Source organism: Daldinia childiae (assembly GCF_008694065.1).
Source record: "Daldinia childiae strain JS-1345 chromosome Unknown Scaffold1, whole genome shotgun sequence".
Taxonomy (NCBI): domain Eukaryota; kingdom Fungi; phylum Ascomycota; class Sordariomycetes; order Xylariales; family Hypoxylaceae; genus Daldinia; species Daldinia childiae.
The window spans coordinates 821,524-839,910 of NW_022984642.1; the positions used below are offsets into that span (position 1 = coordinate 821,524).

The 18,387-nt window shown below is 45.6% G+C and overlaps 6 protein-coding genes across 6 annotated transcripts; 4 read left to right on the forward strand and 2 right to left on the reverse strand.

Moving 5' to 3' along the window:
• Positions 1 to 1,299: 1,299 nt before the first annotated feature.
• Positions 1,300 to 3,249, reverse strand: GL218_00195 (Protein SOK1; the record flags this gene model as incomplete). The annotated part of the gene is made up of 1 exon (XM_033576607.1): positions 1,300 to 3,249. The coding sequence occupies one exon, from the start codon at positions 3,247 to 3,249 to the stop codon at positions 1,300 to 1,302; it is 1,950 nt and encodes a 649-aa protein (XP_033441383.1).
• Positions 3,250 to 9,670: 6,421 nt separating this feature from the next.
• Positions 9,671 to 10,080, reverse strand: GL218_00196 (Protein kish-A; the record flags this gene model as incomplete). The annotated part of the gene is made up of 4 exons (XM_033576608.1): positions 9,671 to 9,694; positions 9,752 to 9,833; positions 9,909 to 10,018; positions 10,078 to 10,080. The coding sequence occupies 4 exons, from the start codon at positions 10,078 to 10,080 to the stop codon at positions 9,671 to 9,673; spliced, it is 219 nt and encodes a 72-aa protein (XP_033441380.1).
• A 589-nt stretch (positions 10,081 to 10,669) lies between these two features.
• Positions 10,670 to 11,267, forward strand: GL218_00197 (Transcription initiation factor TFIID subunit 13; the record flags this gene model as incomplete). Its single annotated transcript, XM_033576609.1, has 2 exons — positions 10,670 to 10,730; positions 10,816 to 11,267. 2 exons carry the CDS (start codon positions 10,670 to 10,672, stop codon positions 11,265 to 11,267), a joined length of 513 nt encoding a protein of 170 aa, XP_033441381.1.
• An 852-nt stretch (positions 11,268 to 12,119) lies between these two features.
• GL218_00198 (uncharacterized protein) lies at positions 12,120 to 12,467 on the forward strand (the record flags this gene model as incomplete). Its single annotated transcript, XM_033576610.1, has 1 exon — positions 12,120 to 12,467. The coding sequence occupies one exon, from the start codon at positions 12,120 to 12,122 to the stop codon at positions 12,465 to 12,467; it is 348 nt and encodes a 115-aa protein (XP_033441388.1).
• A 1,797-nt stretch (positions 12,468 to 14,264) lies between these two features.
• Positions 14,265 to 15,656, forward strand: GL218_00199 (uncharacterized protein; the record flags this gene model as incomplete). Its single annotated transcript, XM_033576611.1, has 1 exon — positions 14,265 to 15,656. The coding sequence occupies one exon, from the start codon at positions 14,265 to 14,267 to the stop codon at positions 15,654 to 15,656; it is 1,392 nt and encodes a 463-aa protein (XP_033441389.1).
• A 445-nt stretch (positions 15,657 to 16,101) lies between these two features.
• GL218_00200 (RuvB-like helicase 1) lies at positions 16,102 to 17,678 on the forward strand (the record flags this gene model as incomplete). The annotated part of the gene is made up of 4 exons (XM_033576612.1): positions 16,102 to 16,245; positions 16,315 to 17,082; positions 17,141 to 17,472; positions 17,546 to 17,678. 4 exons carry the CDS (start codon positions 16,102 to 16,104, stop codon positions 17,676 to 17,678), a joined length of 1,377 nt encoding a protein of 458 aa, XP_033442173.1.
• Between the last annotated feature and the right edge of the window lie 709 nt (positions 17,679 to 18,387).

Consider the following 18,387-nt stretch of genomic DNA (forward strand, 5'->3'; position numbering starts at 1 on the left):
GGCTTACATAGTAAAAAAAAAAAGGGGTGGGGGATAGTGTAGGTACCTACCTTAGGTACCTAAGGTATTATTCCCAAATCACATGTATCCGCCTCCATGCTGGGTAATATAATCAGCCGTCTACGTCGGCTGAAGACGACTAAATAATCCCTTAGTTCCATACTTATGTACCTAACCTAGGTACCTAAGGTATGTTAGGTAGGTATTTTGCTTCTTTGAAAATTTGCTTGCTATGCTTCCTTAGTCCCTTGTCCACGTATCGTATGCGTTAAAAACGCCTACACTAAAAGACTCCTACATATATAGGTACATGCACCATATACATAAAAGGATTCATCACTGCCACGTCTATAAGGAGTGGACCCCTGGGCTTAGGAGAGGCGGTAAAGAAATTAGCACCAACAATTATGTATGAATGTATGTGTGTATGTATTCCATAGCGCAAAATCTATTAGACGTGCTGGATCTCTTGCCGACGTGTATAATCCCGTCGCCTGCGACCTGCTACGCCGAGAAGGCGAAAAATGCTATCTGCGTGCGACCAAACCTTGCGGCGAGGTTGTATCTTTCCCTAGTAAGACTATGGCCGTCCCATTATCATCGCGAAAACCATCGTCATCCGCCGCCCGCACGCCCCGAGGCGTAAAATAATTCTTCCTCTTTTGCATGATAAACTAAACTACCACCTCAGCTAGCTACCTAGGAAGCAAGCTTGCTTGCTCTCTTTAGAATCACAAACCCCTAAGGAAGCTATCCTGTATTCTTAGTTATGATGCAAAAAAAATAATCAATTTCTCGCCTCGCCTCCCGCCGCCGCCAAGAAAAAACAACAAGAGGAATAACACACGAAACGCCTGTGACATGTAGACCGGGTATGTTATTTTGAATGCGGGCCCTTTCGCCAAAGAGACGGTGCAACCAAGTAAAAAACAGACAAAATAAAAATGTAAAGCGAGAAAAGGGGGTCGCAAATCTAAAAACTGACTATGCCTCTTCCATGCCTTGTCACAAAACCCCAGGGAACCATATGAGAAAAACCTGTTACTCCTAAACAAACACCCAAACAATGCCGGTTCCGGATTATTGAAGAAAGCGTCCAAGTGATAAGTGACCAATGCGAGGTGATTAAGCGGAGTGTAATGGGTATTAAAGTGTCGGCTCGTCTTAGATATCGCTCGAAACGTAATCGTAAAGGAGAAGAGGCTGACGAGACGACTAGTGGTGTAAAGCGCGTGTTTCTGTGTGAAATGGAAGACTTGATACTGAGCTGACGGTCCTTGCCGCGTACTCTATCGGTAATTAAATTGCCATGGGCATATCAGGCACCGGAACGAGATTCTCGAGATCGCCTGTATAAACCAAATGCGACCAGACTCTCCAATGGAGGAGACCCATGTGGGCTAGCCGCGTGGCCATATCTTCGACACCTCCCTCTTCCCGCGCTTCCCGGATGGCATTTTCCAGAGACGTACGTTCTCGGCTTACGTTTTCGCGGGGGCCATCCCAACCGCGACTGGGGCTGTGCAGACGGCCGCCGGTAGCGACTGAGAATAGAGCTGCGCCTGTGAGTCCCTTAAAGTCCTTGACGCGTTGTCGAAGTTCCACAAGCAAGTGGTAGTGGTAGTACTGTTCCACCTGTTGGAAGAGCGGAGACGAGAGCTCGGAAATATGGTTATCAAGCTCGTCCTCAAATTGTAGAAGATCCTGAGCAGGCGCATTGGTAAATCGGAAGATCTGTAGAGCCAATGAATCCTTCATCGCCTTCCATCGTGAAACTGAACGGGAGCTGGCGGGGGAAGTCTGAAGTAATGCGACAAGCGAGTTGTAGAGGTTTCTCGACTTGGCTTGCTGGTCTTCAGGGCGACTGGTAGCTGGTTGAACGGGCAGGACAAAAGAGTTGCGAGGAGATGAATGGGCCGATCCAGCGGAACTGAAAACCAGACTAGACGGCCTAGAATTGAAGCAGCTTTCGCTCCCGTCATCTTCAGTTCTCGAGCTTAGGAAACCAGAGGCATCTGAAAAGGGCGTAGCTAGCAAAGGCGTGGGAATACTAGACATCGTATCGTTGAATCTGTATTTTCTGTCCAACCCTTCGTATAAGCGCATGCAAACTTCTAGGTTGATCGCGTCGAGCATGTCAGATCGGAGTTTGGCCATGCGCTCCTCATCAAAAACAAAGGTATCTGGATGCGAATACGGATCTGACGATGGGAGTATCATTTTGCATAGAGCCTCAAAAAAGGAACCCATTTCTCCGAAAGCCTGGACCGAAGCCGGGTCTTGAGAATAAAACTGATTCACTGTCAGGTACCACGCCTGAGCTGGGCCAGGGTCCATCTTGCGATCCCGTATCTTCTTAAGAAAGAATCGCTGTTCGAAATGGACCGTGTCTTCAATGAGGATCGGCCGAAGGCATCTGATTTGGTGATTCGCAACATCGAGCTTCATGGCTTCGAGAACGCTTAAGAGGCTGCGCATTCCTTGCACAAGCTCCTCCATATCATTGGTTTTGTTGCCATTTGTCAGCTGGTTGTACATTTCGTCCACCCATTCGTCCCTCATAGGGGCACAATGGGATTTCAGAACTCCAGACAACCACGAGGCCAACTTTTCCAAGTCTGCTATTCCTTTACCAAACTGTTGCATGATAAGCTCGACGTTTAGCCCTTCATCAAGATACATACGATCCCGCTGAGGAACTAAAGTCTGAATGATCTCCTTGACCGACTTTAGAAGTTGCGGGAGGCACCAATCTTCACCCTGCCCGAATCTGCTCATAAATTCATCCCGGTTAATGATAAATAATTGCAACTGTTCCGTGAGTGAGTTCCAGAATTGGTTGGCCTTCTCTTGCTTTCTCCTCCCCTTCTCCCCGTCGACATTTGGCCTGAAATGAAGATCTGGGTCGAAATTTATATCGTGCCTTAGCTTTGGGTTATGGATAATCTTATTTACATCCAGTTCGCTCAAAGTAGCTTTCGTTACCGGCGGCTCCAACGGCCTAGGAGCCCGTGACCGTTGATGCGAAAAGTCGAATACAGCACGGGAGTCTCTGGAAGCATTGGAGCTCGTGGATGGGGTTCGTGATAGACCGCCATTTGACGCAGGGTTGCCTGGATGCACAGGAATTAAATGCCTAGGACCAGTCTGTGCGTATTTTTGCTCTTCGGTCTCTGCGTTAGATGCTTTCGTTTCAGTAGATTGCTGCTGGATCTGATCATCGTGAGTATTTGGTCGTGGTTCAGACATGCGCCTCGTAGTATTGCTCTCGACACCCCGACTCTCGATTCCACCTGTTCCTTGATCCCCCATATTCTCTACCGACTTCTGACTTATCAGTAGTTAAGAGTCAATTAAAGTCCAAGGTAATCTTCCGGCTAGCGGTATGTGTTCTGTTTTCCTTTTGTTCCTGTATAAGAGCTCAGGTTACGAACCCAGAGGGATCTGGTTGATGACGAAGTATTATACGACTACTATTTGGGCAAGTTGGTCAGCAGGCGGGTTCTATATGAAAGAGAATTAGGCAAACAGCTCCGATGTTGGACGGAATGGTCTCGTGAAAACGGATGGCTGCAGATGTACCCCTAGCTCGGCTGTTGTGTACTTCGAGACAAGGGAATCGAAAGGTGTGAAGTAATGGCATCTGTTGCATCTGTGGGAAAGCGTGTGGGTTTGAGTCTTACATGGCCGCCTATGATTTGAGCAAATACTGCAAGCCAACCCTGAAAAGGACTGGCGACTAGCAGCTACCGCCAGGGGAAATATGGATGTTTGCAGGTAGGAATTCCTTGGATGAACGAATAGGTAGTGGACAAGGGAGTTAGGTACCTTTTTTTAGTTTTGTATGTTCCTATTAGTTTCCTATACTTTTTTGTTTTGATTTTTTTTTCTTCTTCTTTTCCTTTTCGAAATAGCAGCCCAAGTAAGAATGGACGAAACAAAGGGGAAGGAAAGGAGGAAAGGAGGATATCACGAATCGCCAGGAACGAGGCGATCAATAATAAGTAGTGTTGGAGGAAAGGGAGCTAAGAAAGTTACCAGGGTAGCATTGACCTCTAAATGCAGTAATAACGGGAAAGTAGATTATTGTTATTATTATTATTAACTTGGGAGAAAGTAGTAAAGTAGCAAAAAGGTGGCAGAGTGGCAGAGTAGTAGAGTGGTAGCAGCATCCAGGCGGGTAAGGGGTGGACAATGACCAGGCATGGGTTCCGGGGGAAATGAGTTATGAAGCATTAATACTTCAATGCGCTATTGCATCCACACCACATTACATCCTTCCGTGGCTCATTGATCATAGCTCATAGCTCACTGCTCATGAACATGGCTCATGGATAATGGCGTTCAAGTTTTAGATAATGGGGCCAACACCAACGCCAGTGCCAACGCGAGGTCCCGGTACCACAATGGTGTTATGCTATGGTGTATGATAATGATAATGGTGTAGTGTAGTGTAGTAAAAGTATTGGTGTATATACATTTGTATGTAGATGTATACATACCTGTTGTATAGTTGTATAGTTTAAAAAATTAATAAATGGAACTAAAATGGACCTTAAACATACAGCTGGAACGCGCGCTGCTGCGAGACCCGTTACCCTTGAACGCCTCGTTCCTGCTGGCTGAGACGATAGCATCAATAAGAAATTCCTCATCCAGCGGTGGCGGCATGGAGCCCCATACCACCAAAGGGATCCAAGGGGGGTCTAAGGAGGACCCATTTCCTAGGAAACCCCCCTCAAGGGTCCAAGGGATGGGTAGACAGACTGGTGTATGTAGGTATGTATGTATGTATGTAGATCGCCACAATCGAAGGAGAAAAATAACGAAAACGCTAGCTTCGTCAAGAGAACGATAGACAACGATAGACGGACTCATCCACGACTCAGGAGTATTTTGTCTCGTCCGGTCCATAGCAACGATAACTTGGCGCTCTACTAACCGCCAGCAGAGCAAGTGAAGACGAAAAAAAAAAACTTGATAAACAATTCGCATATTGAACACGCAGACGCAACGCACGAAGGCATATAACACACACCATTCAATTCACACGAGGCTTGCCCTTGTACATTTAAGTCAGGTTGGGGCCGGTATTTTTCTTGGCTTGCAGAAGGTGGGATTCTTTTGAGAACCGAATGCCATACCACTGATGAGATTGATGAGATGGTTCGAAATTTTTTTAATGATCTGGGAAGGGATGGTAACAACGAGATCCCCCCATCCTGAAAAAAAGCGCTAGCCAGCCCATCAGATAGATCGGCGGTAGTGCGCACACAGCTGACACCGACTTTGGAAAAGACTCCGATGACGGTCTTTAATTAGCGTCCGGGGGTCACTGACTCTGCTTTTGCGTGGGTCCCTAGGCTCGGAGGGATGGGAGGGGCGTCCCCAGGCGAAGAATTTTGGAAAACAAAAAGGAAGCAGTGGATTCCGTGGTAGAAGAGGCAAATGGAAGGGAAAGAGAAAAAATTTAAAAAATTCCAAGCGAGTAAAATCCCGTTTCGACTCGTTTCGGCGTCAGGGTACATAATCCCTTAAAGACAAGGGAAGGTGGGCTGGTGGGAAAGTGGCTCAGGGGGGTGTCGCCCTAACCTAGCGCGTGTATTACCTATGATATGGGTAAGCTGGCCCGTTACCCTACCAGGTAAGTACATAAGTACCTATGTACCTACATACCAGGCAGTTTTTAGTTATCTCATCATAGCCTAATGGCCCTTTTAGTCCTTTCTACAGACAGCAAAACTGCAGTTAAGGGCTTTTTTTTTTTTTTTTTTTTTTGAGGCTTGGAAGTTCCATTGATTTGGGACAGGTCTGGGACCAATCTAGCTCCGTCCAGGCCTAAATTGGATTCAGATCGAACTAATGGACCAATACTCTTCAAGGGATCGTAATAAATCGTAATAATATCCCTGCGTGTTCAATTGCATAACCTCGTAATCCAATATATGCATACCTTATTAGTGCTCCAAGCTTGGAGGCATCGAATGTGGGTTTTAGGCATTACGTGTACCTGTTGTATTGTATCAATCAGTATGTACCATCAAGTTACCTCTGCTGTCGTCTTATGAGGGTGTCACTCCAAGTTTCCATTTCCATATCACCGCATCGACTGTCTCAACTAATTTTGCCGGACAGCCAAATCGACACGGCGACATGCATTTAACATTGGAAGAAATCATGATGGTGTATGGACGGGTGGTATGGTAAAAAGGACTTTGCCCAGCCATCGAACATCGATTCTATTTGCAAATCACACCCTGTCATTTCTCGGATATGGATGAGGTGTCGTGTAGATAGGATCAGAGCAGGATCAGTTCAGTACACTCTTCGTAACCATGAAAGAGTCTCCAACCGCCGCCTCTTGATTGCCTGCGGCCTATATGACTAGTCGTGGTGTGCTGCAGCATGCACCTGTCGGTGAGTAGTATGGTTTTACTCCAACATCGAACCGAAGGAGAGAGGCAGGACGACTGGTGATAAAATGGTCTGCTGGCATTTGGGCATATACATTACATTACATGCTGGGCACGATTCGGGGTATGTATGTAACAAGACATTGAGGATATTACTGCTACGGCGCAGTCGGAAACCTTGGGCTTTTTGGATGAGAAAAGCTCAAAAGAGTGACCGTGAGATTGCCACGATTCTAACGACGATCTGAAATCCTCAAAATCCGGAGAGGACCTCAATGTGTTAACTTCCGATTTAGCTGTACCTGACGGACTTGACGGACCTGGCGGTGTATGAAACGTCGTCTTAGAACTTATCATGCGCCGTTCATGCTGATAGGCATATTCCTTTCTACCTTTTGCATATGTAGAACTTAACATGCCGTGTGGATGGCCATGCGTTCGATATTAATTTCAATACGGATGCTTTAAAAAAGTGAGGCGAGCTGCTTCTACGGGGCTGGAATTCGGCGGTCTACACTAAAAAAGTGAGTGATGATAGACTGCATATGGTACACGTCTAGACGGGATGAAAAAGTATCCGTGCGTTCTTCTCTTCGGAGTATTTACGGCGGATATACAATTATATACATCATTTTTCACAATTATAAAGTATTCACCTAATTCAGCACCGGGTCAGGTAAGATGTAGCCCGTCTGCCCGTTTTTATTTGGTTATGTAGCATTTGTTACTCCGTACCGAGGATGACGGGCTGGGGAGCCACATTGGAACGCAACAAGCCTACTAGCGTCGGTGCCATGCCGTTTACCTTTAGGTACCTTTTAGGACCTTAGGCTGCTTTGGTTAAGTAAAACTTACACATAGCTCGTAAGAAACCGTCCCTACAATAGCAACAACAAGAATATCACTAAGAGAAATGGTTCCAAGAGAAAATAGCCGATATAACGTATTCACACCATCCATTCATCTAGTGTAAGTGTTAGGTACTATTTACTAGTCCGGCTAGTGTCCACCGCGGACGGGCATCGCTATCCGGGAAGGCTAACGAACGCCGCGTCCGCCTCGAATCTCTTTTTTTTCTCGGGACTGCCCTGACTCGAATCAATTTAACCACATACGTAATCTAGCCTCACCCGTTCGTTCGTTCGTTGATTAGCCGTACAGATTAGCGCAGTTACCGAACAATTTACCAACATAGGAAAGTCAACAGTTGTATTGCGCCGTTTCATTCGTTGGAACCCTTGGCTGTCAAGTTTCCGTTCCTGGCAAATGTAACATGTTTGCTACTCCCATCGTGTTACCAGCAACATCATCAGTTAGTTGTACGATAAAATGAGCCTTGAAACGTTTACCCTCCGGTGATAGTGTATCAGCCGGGACTGCAGCTCGCCAGAAGACTTCTATAGTACACGTAGAATTTCGTTAAAAATCTACCCTAACCCATTCTCGCTCTAAAACTTAGTGCTTGATTTATTTTTATTTTTATCTTTACTTTTTTTTTTCACTTTTATTACCATTCGATTAATGATGACGAATGTTCTAGAGTTCAGCTTTCTATAGTTCAGCTTTGCGCGAGTCATACAACACAACTAATAATTACCGGAACGATCCTATTTTAATGCTCGGCTTTCCCGACTTCGCCGACCACATCTTTCTAGCGTGTAGGGCACATCCGGAATGTCTAACCTTAGTATGAAGTTCGATTCGACACATCGTAAATCTAACGAACGAACGGAACGGGCGCGGGTGATATGGCACAGAGCCCTGCTGCCTCCCGAGAACGATAAGGCGCTGTCGTAAGACGACACCTTCGGGAATGTGCTTATTTTGCTCGTTTGACTAGGGAATTGACTCTCCGCATCATCGACGGACCATCTGCAAACCCAATGAAGATCTCCATTTATCAATGCCTCTAAATGTAGCGGTTTCTTAGCCCTGATTATGACGTCAAAGACTTCAAATTATTTGTATAGTAATAATATTGCGCTTTTCCCTCTTCTTTAAATGTATTGTCTTACACCCAGATAGTACGATTGTATATCTACCCGAACTGACTGCATAATACTTCAAACTATCGAGAGGCTACAATAATGTTTCTGGATTTATCATATTCATACGCATGATAAACCAATTTCTTTCGCAATTGACCGTGACTCAACGTAACGTCCCTACATACCAATATATTAAGGCCGTGCAACACCTTGGATCTAATATACTCATGCAAGTCATCCCCCAACAAAGCCGGAGAGAGGCCGAAGGATCGAGTACGAACCTGTGTTCGCATCTATTAATCACGCATCAGTCTCTGCCAGGTTCTCGGGAATAGGGGAGTCGTGTTAAGGAGTAGGTCGATCCCCATAAGATGAAAGAACTATAATCTTACATGCAGATAATGTAAGGCTGAGGGTGTAAGGAGTGCTATTGTCAGCGCATTCACATACATAACATAGTCCTAGGTCAGCCTCGGTCGAAGCGTGGGATGTAGGTATTTAAATATTCTCCTATTCAAGTATGAGAAAAGCATAGGTTTAGAATAGGATTGGTTGTGATCCAGTGGCAATATATACAGGTATTTGTGACTAATATTATTACAGTATCACAACCAATTACTTAGGTAAATTAAAGTATAATATTCTGTGATATGGAATCTAGGAATACCTATCAAGAACTCGCCATCTGTCAGCAAAGTTGCCATTTGAATAACAAGACATCATTACCGTTTAACCGTCGATATTATTATAACTACAGTGTACCTAGACATTATCAACAGGCCACCAATTAGTTCCAGGAAATAGCCCTAGTACTATCGCCAGCTCTATTGAGGTTTATCATGTTCGTAGCTCACTCGCCACAAACTTGGTTAAACAGAACCAGCGTAGAGGCCAAGTTCCACCAAGCGGCAACCCAAGTTTGTACACCGCGCCTGAATCGCCGACGATAACGCATCGTTTGATCACCAAGCAAGGCAACAAGCTGATGTTTAACAGACGGTGACGAGCTAAACAACCGGTATAGGATGACGGGAAGGCGAAATGTGACGAGGCTTGTTGCTCGCTTGTTATAGCAGAATCAATGATAGTGGCTATTTCGGTGGGTGCATAATTAGGTTTTCTATTGTATGATGATAGGTAAAACTCGACCATTCACGATGATATCGCCATTACCGTCCCACCACCCCCATGTTGCCGTTTACTCCGTTGCTGAAAACAAACCTGACTCCATTCGTCCTCTACGATACACTTAAGGGTGCGTCCGATGCGCTAGTTACCAATAACCATCGAGCACTATTCGTTATTAGTGAGCCGCATAAGATTGCAATAGTAGGGTGATATTTAGCTTACCGCCATGAATACGCAGCATAGACTCATATATGGACTTAGCCTCTCTCCTATTCTCGCAGCCTTCCAGAAAATACCCATGAAACTGTAATACAAAAGCTTAGCCTCATTCGCAAGGTGACAATGCGCGCAAACTCGGATAGTAATAAACCAAACCTACCCCTGCTTATTCCTGTCGAGAATCGTTGGGAATATTTGGTGTACGTAGGCGCATGTGCAGATAAGGAGGAGGATGACGAGGAGGAGGGACTGGAAGTTGAAGAGCGCAGACTGGATTTGACATTTAGTAATTAGCATTTTTATGTCAATATATCAAAATTTAAACTTACCATATTGTCAATCCGAGCTCTTAGTTAACGATAATATTATGCGCGTCGTTTATTGTTCTCGAATGCTGGTTAGTTTTCTATTTACTCGTGCGGCGATTCACGGTTTCAGCCTTTCTAGAAGCCAGCTGTCGGTAGAGTTGGAGAGCTTACCTAAGGAGAAGCTTATCCGGCCATAATCCGTAATCCGTAATCCGTAGCGTGAAAAAGCATGGATGACAGGGATCCATTCTGAATGGAGGAAACTGTCAGCTAGATGGTACGTACCAATGTTTAAATTTCAGCTCCAAGTTACACAGACAGAACATGTCAGGGGTAGGTGGGTGTACCTAACATTTATCTGATTAGACCCCACTACCTACCTACATTGATGTAGGTACTAAACATGGAGGTACGACTTCCTCAGCCTTACGCTCTTCTCTCTCTCTCTATCCGTCAAACATCAGCTTCGACATCCGATATCCGATATTACTAACGTCTCTTACGCGCATCTATGATTAATGACCCGCCTCAATTTATAAGGCCAGAAATCCTTCGTCTAAGGAGATAATAGCCTCGCCATTTTATATTTACAACAGCACTATTCGCGTTCACCATGGAGCCTCGCGCCCGTGCTGGTAAGAATGTGGGCAAGGAGACTTTCAATGCGAAAGAGAGTACGTATATTGCATCTTCCTGGCTACGCAATGCCAATATATCCACCCCACAGCCAATCCCAATAAACTGACCGAACCCCTCTAGTCCGCGCCCTCCTCTACGCCTTCGGCGACGTCCAGGACCCGCTGCCGGACACAGTACGCGTGCTAGACGAGATCGTGACCGAGTTCCTAGAGGGAGTCTGCTTCGAAGCGAGTCGCCACGCGCAGGTAGCCGGGCGCCAGAAGCTCAAGTTCGACGACTTCGAGTTCGGCCTGCGCCGCAACCCGCAGTACCTCGGCCGCGTCAAGAGCATGATCGAGAAGCGCCAGAAAATAAAAGAGATGCGCCGTACTTTCGATCAGGAGGACGATGCGCTTGCTAAGGAGCATGGTAAGGAGAGTGCTGCCGCTGCTGCTGCTAATGCCGCGGCTGGTGGGGAGGATGACCTGCTTGGCCTGGACGACGAGGATGAAGATCTCGAGCTTATGAATATGGCGGCGTCGGCGTCTGCGAAGGGTGCGGGGAGCAAGAAGAGGAAGAGAACGCCGAAATAGACGGGTATAGACATTGGTTGTGATATGACGCGGTGTCATTATGAATGGCGACTATGATGAATTTGCATCTTTATAGGCATAGCAATGGCGTTGGAGGTAGGTAAATACCAGATTGCATTTTAGAGTCAGGATAGTCTAGGCCGGGTTCTTTTGCTCAGGACTAATACGTGCATGCTTTACTACCAATTTACATGATTTCTATCGAGTCGTTCTGTATGAAACATTCTAATAATTGCTTATACTGGTACTTAAAAACTGGAAACGTCGTTTTCCTCCGCAAGGTCAAGATCTAACCGAGCCTACGGATAGCCTAGGTAGGGACTCATAGAAAGTCCCAAGTGGCCACTTCAATCAAGGCGAAGGATCGTAAACCATGGTGTCTGCCAGTCCAGACGCAACAACCAAACCACATCCAGAAGGTAAAAGCTTCGCATACTTCCGAAGTATGGGGAACATGTGTGTCCGGTTTATAAGACAGGGACCTTTTACCATTAGTGCTTCCGATCCCGAGCCAAGATATTAGACGGGAGGATTTCTAAGGTTTGCTTGTAGTTCATGATCGAATTACTTACTCATAGATTACTTATATATTACAACTAACTCAGCTCTAATAATAACTCTTTAATATTATTACAGCCTGGACAGCCGGCGAGAGCCTCTTGTCTAGAGTATAAATAGACAGCCAACTACGGCTATAGCTCCCCTTAACATTGTAGACTCACTTCACCTCACTCCTACGACCTCAGATACGAGCACCAGTATCAAAGAAGCAAGTCTCATAACCCTCGAAACCACTACACCCACTCACCCAGCGAGAAATCATCCTTACCTACCTACTTACCTACCAACAAAATGCATCCCACCCTCGCCCTCCTGCTCCCCAGCCTAGCAGCCCTAGCCACCGCATCCCGCGCCGCCGCCGACCCCTCCGCCGTCTTCTACGCGGAGCTCTTTAGCACAACGGCCGACTGCAGCGGGACCACCGGCATCAAGGCGTTTCTATACAGCCGCGGTGCGTGCCAGAACACAGCCACGCCAGGCATCGGGTCCGCGCGCGTGCGATACAACGAGCGGCCGGATACGCTTTCTCTGTCGGGCTGGACTGGGCCTGGTTGTACTGGCGACTCGGTGGTGGTAGGCCCAACGGTAGGCGTGTGTGTGGCGCTTAATGGGACGGCGGTTGCGAGTTGGTCTTATTAGGGGTTAGGTGATGGGGATGGGGAATGAATATATATTGTAGATGATGGGTGTTGTGTATATGGGCAGTATAAGCGTGTAGACGTGGAAAATGAGATATATTAGGCGTACCTGCTTATTTATACGCATGTTTTGACGGCATCTCAATGGAAATCTTTCTTGTGATCTTATATATTTGGATAAGGCATCGTGTATAACAAGACCAGTCACTACCATTTGTCGATAAATGGCTAATAGCTTCGAATCATGTAGCTATTGCATAACGAGTACATAAATATCTTTTTACCGTATTGCCAACTTCTTTAGACCCTAATACAATACCTTATGTGTAGGTATGTAGCTAGTTATGGGATCGAAGGAGATCGAGGGAAAGCCCTTGTAGTAAGAGGTTCATCACTTACGTCTTCGTACTGATGATCTAAAATGTTAAGGGCAACTCATAAAGTTACTCTTTACCTACATCTATAGAAACAGCAATGAGAATAGTTTCTGGTCTCTTTAAAGCAAGTATTACATTGGGAGTACCGAATATCAACTCTCGTCATTAAATCTATGCTTAGTACAATGATTTACCAAGAGCTTTAGAATGTCATATCTTATAGTACCTTGGCACCATAAAAAAGTATCATCCCGAAACCTAGTAAAATTTCCATTTTCAAGTTTACATGTCAAACCCTGGTATGTATAACCTCAAAGCGAATCTTAGATCCAGGCGCGTCCAGCGTAGCTACATGTCATCTAAGGTTTAGATCAAGTAGCGCAGTACTAGTAATGCCCATGTTTACTTAGGCTTTCCACACTATTGAAACCATCCCATCTTTATACCTTCAATCTTACATCCCGACACTCTATATATTAGTGTGGCATACTTGCCGGTTCCGGGTAGTAATCAGGTACTAACTGCTACGCCTAGTCGCATCGGGAGTTGAAAGTATTACAACCCTCCTTCGCGATTTACCAACCTAACTTACACATAAAGACAGACTTCCAAAAAGGTTCCCGTTGCGACCCTCAGCCCCGGATCATGCGCCTGCTAGGCCGGCTAGTCCGGCGTTGCGACCCACGCGGGGTAACTACCGATTCGCTGGATAGATCGCGACATCGGGGTCGATAGGACGATCCTGTCAGTAGCTTATATCGTCTTGCTCCAGTGACAGATGACATTTTCAAGGTTCCTAGTTAAGCAAGTAACAAAATAATCTGTAGATACCTACAACCTACCTTGAAGTCCAAGATGAAATATAAAAAACTTATAAAAGTAGTGTTTACAGATAATTAAATTAAACTACTAGTTAAACTATTTTCAAACTTAACTCGAGATATTCGCTATGATAGAAGATCCAGTAACATTGAGCCTATATTAACTAAGTTCCAGGTACGAAGTATTATCACTCGCTTGTTAGTGGAGCAGACCTCTTTTTCCACCTTTAACGACACTGTCGTATCCCGTTCAAGTATATGAGTGCTCATACCCCACAACAAACTTCGGCGGATGCGGCCACTTCGGTTCGTAGTGGTTGCATCTTGGGATGGGTACGTTCTAACGAGAAGCACGTTATGGTTGCTAATAATTCGTCTTCCCCCGCTTATGACAGGTCGATCTTCAGCCCAAATAAGTTACCAGAACCAATCCTATCTTAAACAGTCTCTTCAGCATTACTTACTAGGGAGAAACTAAGATAGAGTACTCGCTGTAAAGCTATTCTAAACCTCGTTCATAGTTGTCCTTAAATCTGTGTGGACGAGTACAGAATTGGTGCCCTTAGGATTAGTTAGAGCGCTTCGGAGATATTGGTGATCATGCCGTCCTCTATATTAATTCCCGAAACTAAACAGCTCGACAATGGTGATGAAATTGTTCTCTCTTATCTCCCTGTCTTAGTCGACAAAACCGAGAAAAACAGCGAATTCGAATCAGACTTACCAACTGTCGTAGACATTGAGCCAGATCGGTTTTCTTTGGATGGACAAGGCGGGCCACCCTTAAAACCTAGCAAGACTCACCCAGGCTTAGGAATTCGAGGGTGGTTTGGATCAATATGGCGTAAAAACAAAGCACCAATTTTGGTATTCGCAGCACAGCTCTTCGGGTCGCTGATGAATCTCATTGCTCGCCTACTCGAGGTAGAAGAAGGAGGCATGCATCCTATGCAAATTCTCTTTGCAAGGATGAGCATGACAGTTATCGGTGCCTCCGCATACATATGGTGGAAGAGAATCCCGCACGGCGTATTAGGACATAAGGATATTCGGTGGCTCCTGGTGTTGAGAGGGTTCTCTGGTTTCTTTGGTATATACGGTATGTGGTACTCAGTTAAGTATATACCGCTTGCTGAAGCAACCGTTATTACTTTCCTCGCCCCTAACATCACTGGGTATTTGTGTCATATATTCATGCACGAACCCTTTACGCGAGTTGAGCAGCTCTCGTCGCTTGTGGCACTGGCAGGAGTCGTGCTCATCACAAGGCCGGCATCTCTCTTCTCAGATGCAGCTTCTTCATCTGCAGCTAGTAATATAGTAACGGAAGCCGTCGTAAATGCTACGGTAGAAGCAACTTCTTACCCTGGTGGAGAGCATATCTCAACAAGTGCCGAGCGCTTGAAAGCTATTGGCGTTGCGCTCTTGGGCGTCCTTGGGGCAGCGGTTGCTTTTACGACATTGAGATGTATCGGAAAGCGGGCACACCCTTTGATATCAGTCAACTACTTCAGCTCATGGTCCTTGATCGTCACAACCACAACTCTATCCCTTGCGCCGATGCTCGACTATGGACAACCGGATCTACGTCTTGAACTACCACATTCGATCCGCCAATGTGCGCTGCTCATAGCGGTCGCCGCATGTGGTGTAATTATGCAGATACTTATGACAGCTGGTCTATCTATCGAAAAGAGCAACCGTGCAACTGCTATGACCTACACACACATGTTATTCGCGGCGGGTTTCGACCGTTGGGTCTTTGGCAATAGTATGGGGTGGATGAGTCTCACAGGATGCGGACTCATTGTTAGTAGTGCATTATGGGTTGTTCTTACGAAGAAAGAAACGAAGAAGGGCGATTATGAAGATATAGAGAGAGGAGACATAGCTGTTGCAACCTCTACGGATAACGAAAACGCACCAATGCTTTGCGAGGATATGGATAGAGATGCGAATGAAGAAGAAGGTGTTATGCTTAAACGACAGTAGATATAAGATACGATTCTATAGATAGATTGAGGGTGAATTGTATAGAAGCGATAGAAGATGCGTATATTAAATGAAGTATTAAAGTAGGTATCTTTAACTTAGGTAATCTGCCTTGAGCTTAGAAGGACCTATCGAAGCTTTATATACAGTAATCAAACACAGTATAAAAACGGACCGCACAGACGCGACCCAGAAAAGTTTCGCGACTTTAGAGCTTCTAACTAACATTAATTCCTTGACCCAAGCTCCCAACTCTGATAAGTTCATAATTTCTAATGCGACACCGATTTTCAGCACTACTTCTAAGCTATTAGTTTTACATATGATTTCTAACTCTACAAATCTTTTCAAATAAGCAATCAAGATTGGTCGTTGATTGAATCTACATTACCTAGAACCACGATTTATTCCCACCATCTAGTGATAAACTCATCCCTTCGCAAAGATGGTGCAAATCAGCGAGGTCAAAGGCAACAATCGCGAAAATCGAACTGCTGCTCACACTCACATCAAAGGATTGGGCCTCAAGTCCGATGGCACAGCTGAGAAGCAGGCTGGTGGCTTTGTAGGCCAACAGCAGGCTCGAGAGGTAAGTTCCTGCCTCTTAGTGTCCGCCTATATCAGGCTGGCTACTAATTTATTTTTCTGCTCGACATAGGCTGCTGGCGTCATCGTCGACCTCATTCGCTCTTCGAAGATGGCCGGCCGTGGTGTATTACTCGCGGGCGGACCCGGGACCGGAAAGACAGCACTTGCGCTTGCGCTGAGCCACGAACTCGGTACCAAGATTCCCTTTTGTCCAATTGTCGGAAGCGAGATCTACTCAACCGAAGTAAAGAAGACCGAAGTATTGATGGAAAACTTCCGAAGAGCCATCGGGCTAAAAGTGCGCGAGACGAAAGAGGTTTACGAGGGTGAAGTCACAGAGCTCACCCCAGAAGAGGCTGAGAACCCGCTAGGTGGCTATGGAAAGACTATCAGCACGCTACTGATAGGTTTAAAGAGTGCAAGGGGCCAGAAGAAGCTTAGATTAGATCCAAGTATCTATGAAGCAATTCAGAAGGAGAGAGTTACTGTTGGAGATGTCATTTACATTGAGGCGAACACAGGAGCCTGCAAAAGAGTTGGACGATCAGATGCATATGCCACAGAATTCGATCTCGAAGCAGAGGAGTATGTCCCCATTCCAAAGGGTGAGGTGCACAAGAAGAAAGAGATCGTGCAAGATGTTACACTTCATGACTTGGACGTTGCCAACGCCCGGCCCCAAGGCGGCCAAGACATAATGAGCATGATGGGTCAACTTATGAAGCCCAAGATGACGGAGATCACAGAGAAGCTACGAGACGAGATCAACAAAGTTGTCAGCAAATACATCGACCAGGGAGTAGCTGAACTTGTCCCTGGTGTCTTATTCATTGATGAGGTAATACCCGTCTACCATAACATACTAGATTTCGAGTCGGGAAGCTAATCTATAGTAGGCGCACATGCTTGACATAGAGTGTTTTACATATCTCAACCGAGCGTTAGAATCTTCAATCTCACCGATTGTTGTGCTTGCCTCAAACCGTGGTATGTGCACCATCCGCGGTACGGATGGTGTCGTTGCCGCACACGGCATTCCCCCTGACTTCCTAGCCCGACTCCTCATAATCCCTACCACACCGTATGAAGCCGACGAGATTAAACGCATCGTACGCATCCGAGCAACAACAGAAGGTGTGCAGATCACGGATGCTGCTATTGACAAGATCGCGGAGCACGGTGTGCGCATTAGTCTTAGATACTGTCTTCAGTTGTTGACTCCCGCAAGGTATGTATTCTATAGTCTACTATGTTTCTTGCTCATCTCGACGTAGTTTGGTAACTAATTTATCAAAAAATAGCATCCTCGCTCGAGTCAATGGTCGTAGTCAGATTGATATTAAAGATGTTGCAGAGTGCGAGGAGCTTTTCCTCGATGCGCGACGGAGTGCCGACTTATTGAGCGGTGAGACAGGACGAGGGTTTATCTCATAAGCACGTTGTGTCTTAAGAAAACGAGAGGTCTTAGACCACGGACGGGACTTGTCATAATAATCCAATTTCGCAAGGCTACGGCCCCGAAACTATGAGAAATAGGGATTCGGGATAGGAAAATTACATTACGGAGGGGTTTCGGAGTTCCTAAATGTACTGTGTATGTGTATGTGTGTGTTGGTTGTTCACAATATAAATAGAGAGACAACCTGGTTGGTTGCTTTCCAGATCGCCAACCCTAGAGATAATACTGAGACATTGCAAAACGACGACTCTTCATAAAAACTTGGTTAGAGACAATGAAAAGTTATGGGTCCACGTGACTTCTACCTAGACTAATTTCGGTTGACATTGTCTTTGTTGTTGCTAGCAATTGAGGGGGAATGAGAGCTCGTAAGAGACAGTGGTGTTAGGTAGGTTATTCACTCCGTTCCAGCAGGGGGACAGCAGACCATAGAGCATTCCTACCTGTGTATTGTACCTAATGTAGGTAGCTTTGAACCAAGGGGTTGTCATGTTGTGTCAAGCAGTTAAGAAGGAAAACTTCCTGATTTCTTTTGACTGCGTCGAACAAGGCTACTATATATGTATGCATTGACTATTGACCTTATAGACTTTGTTGTTTAATATATTTGTTATACTTACTCTTGTCATCATCAGAATGACTGGCCTATTATCTACTACTGCGAACGGCAGAGTAATTGTTAGA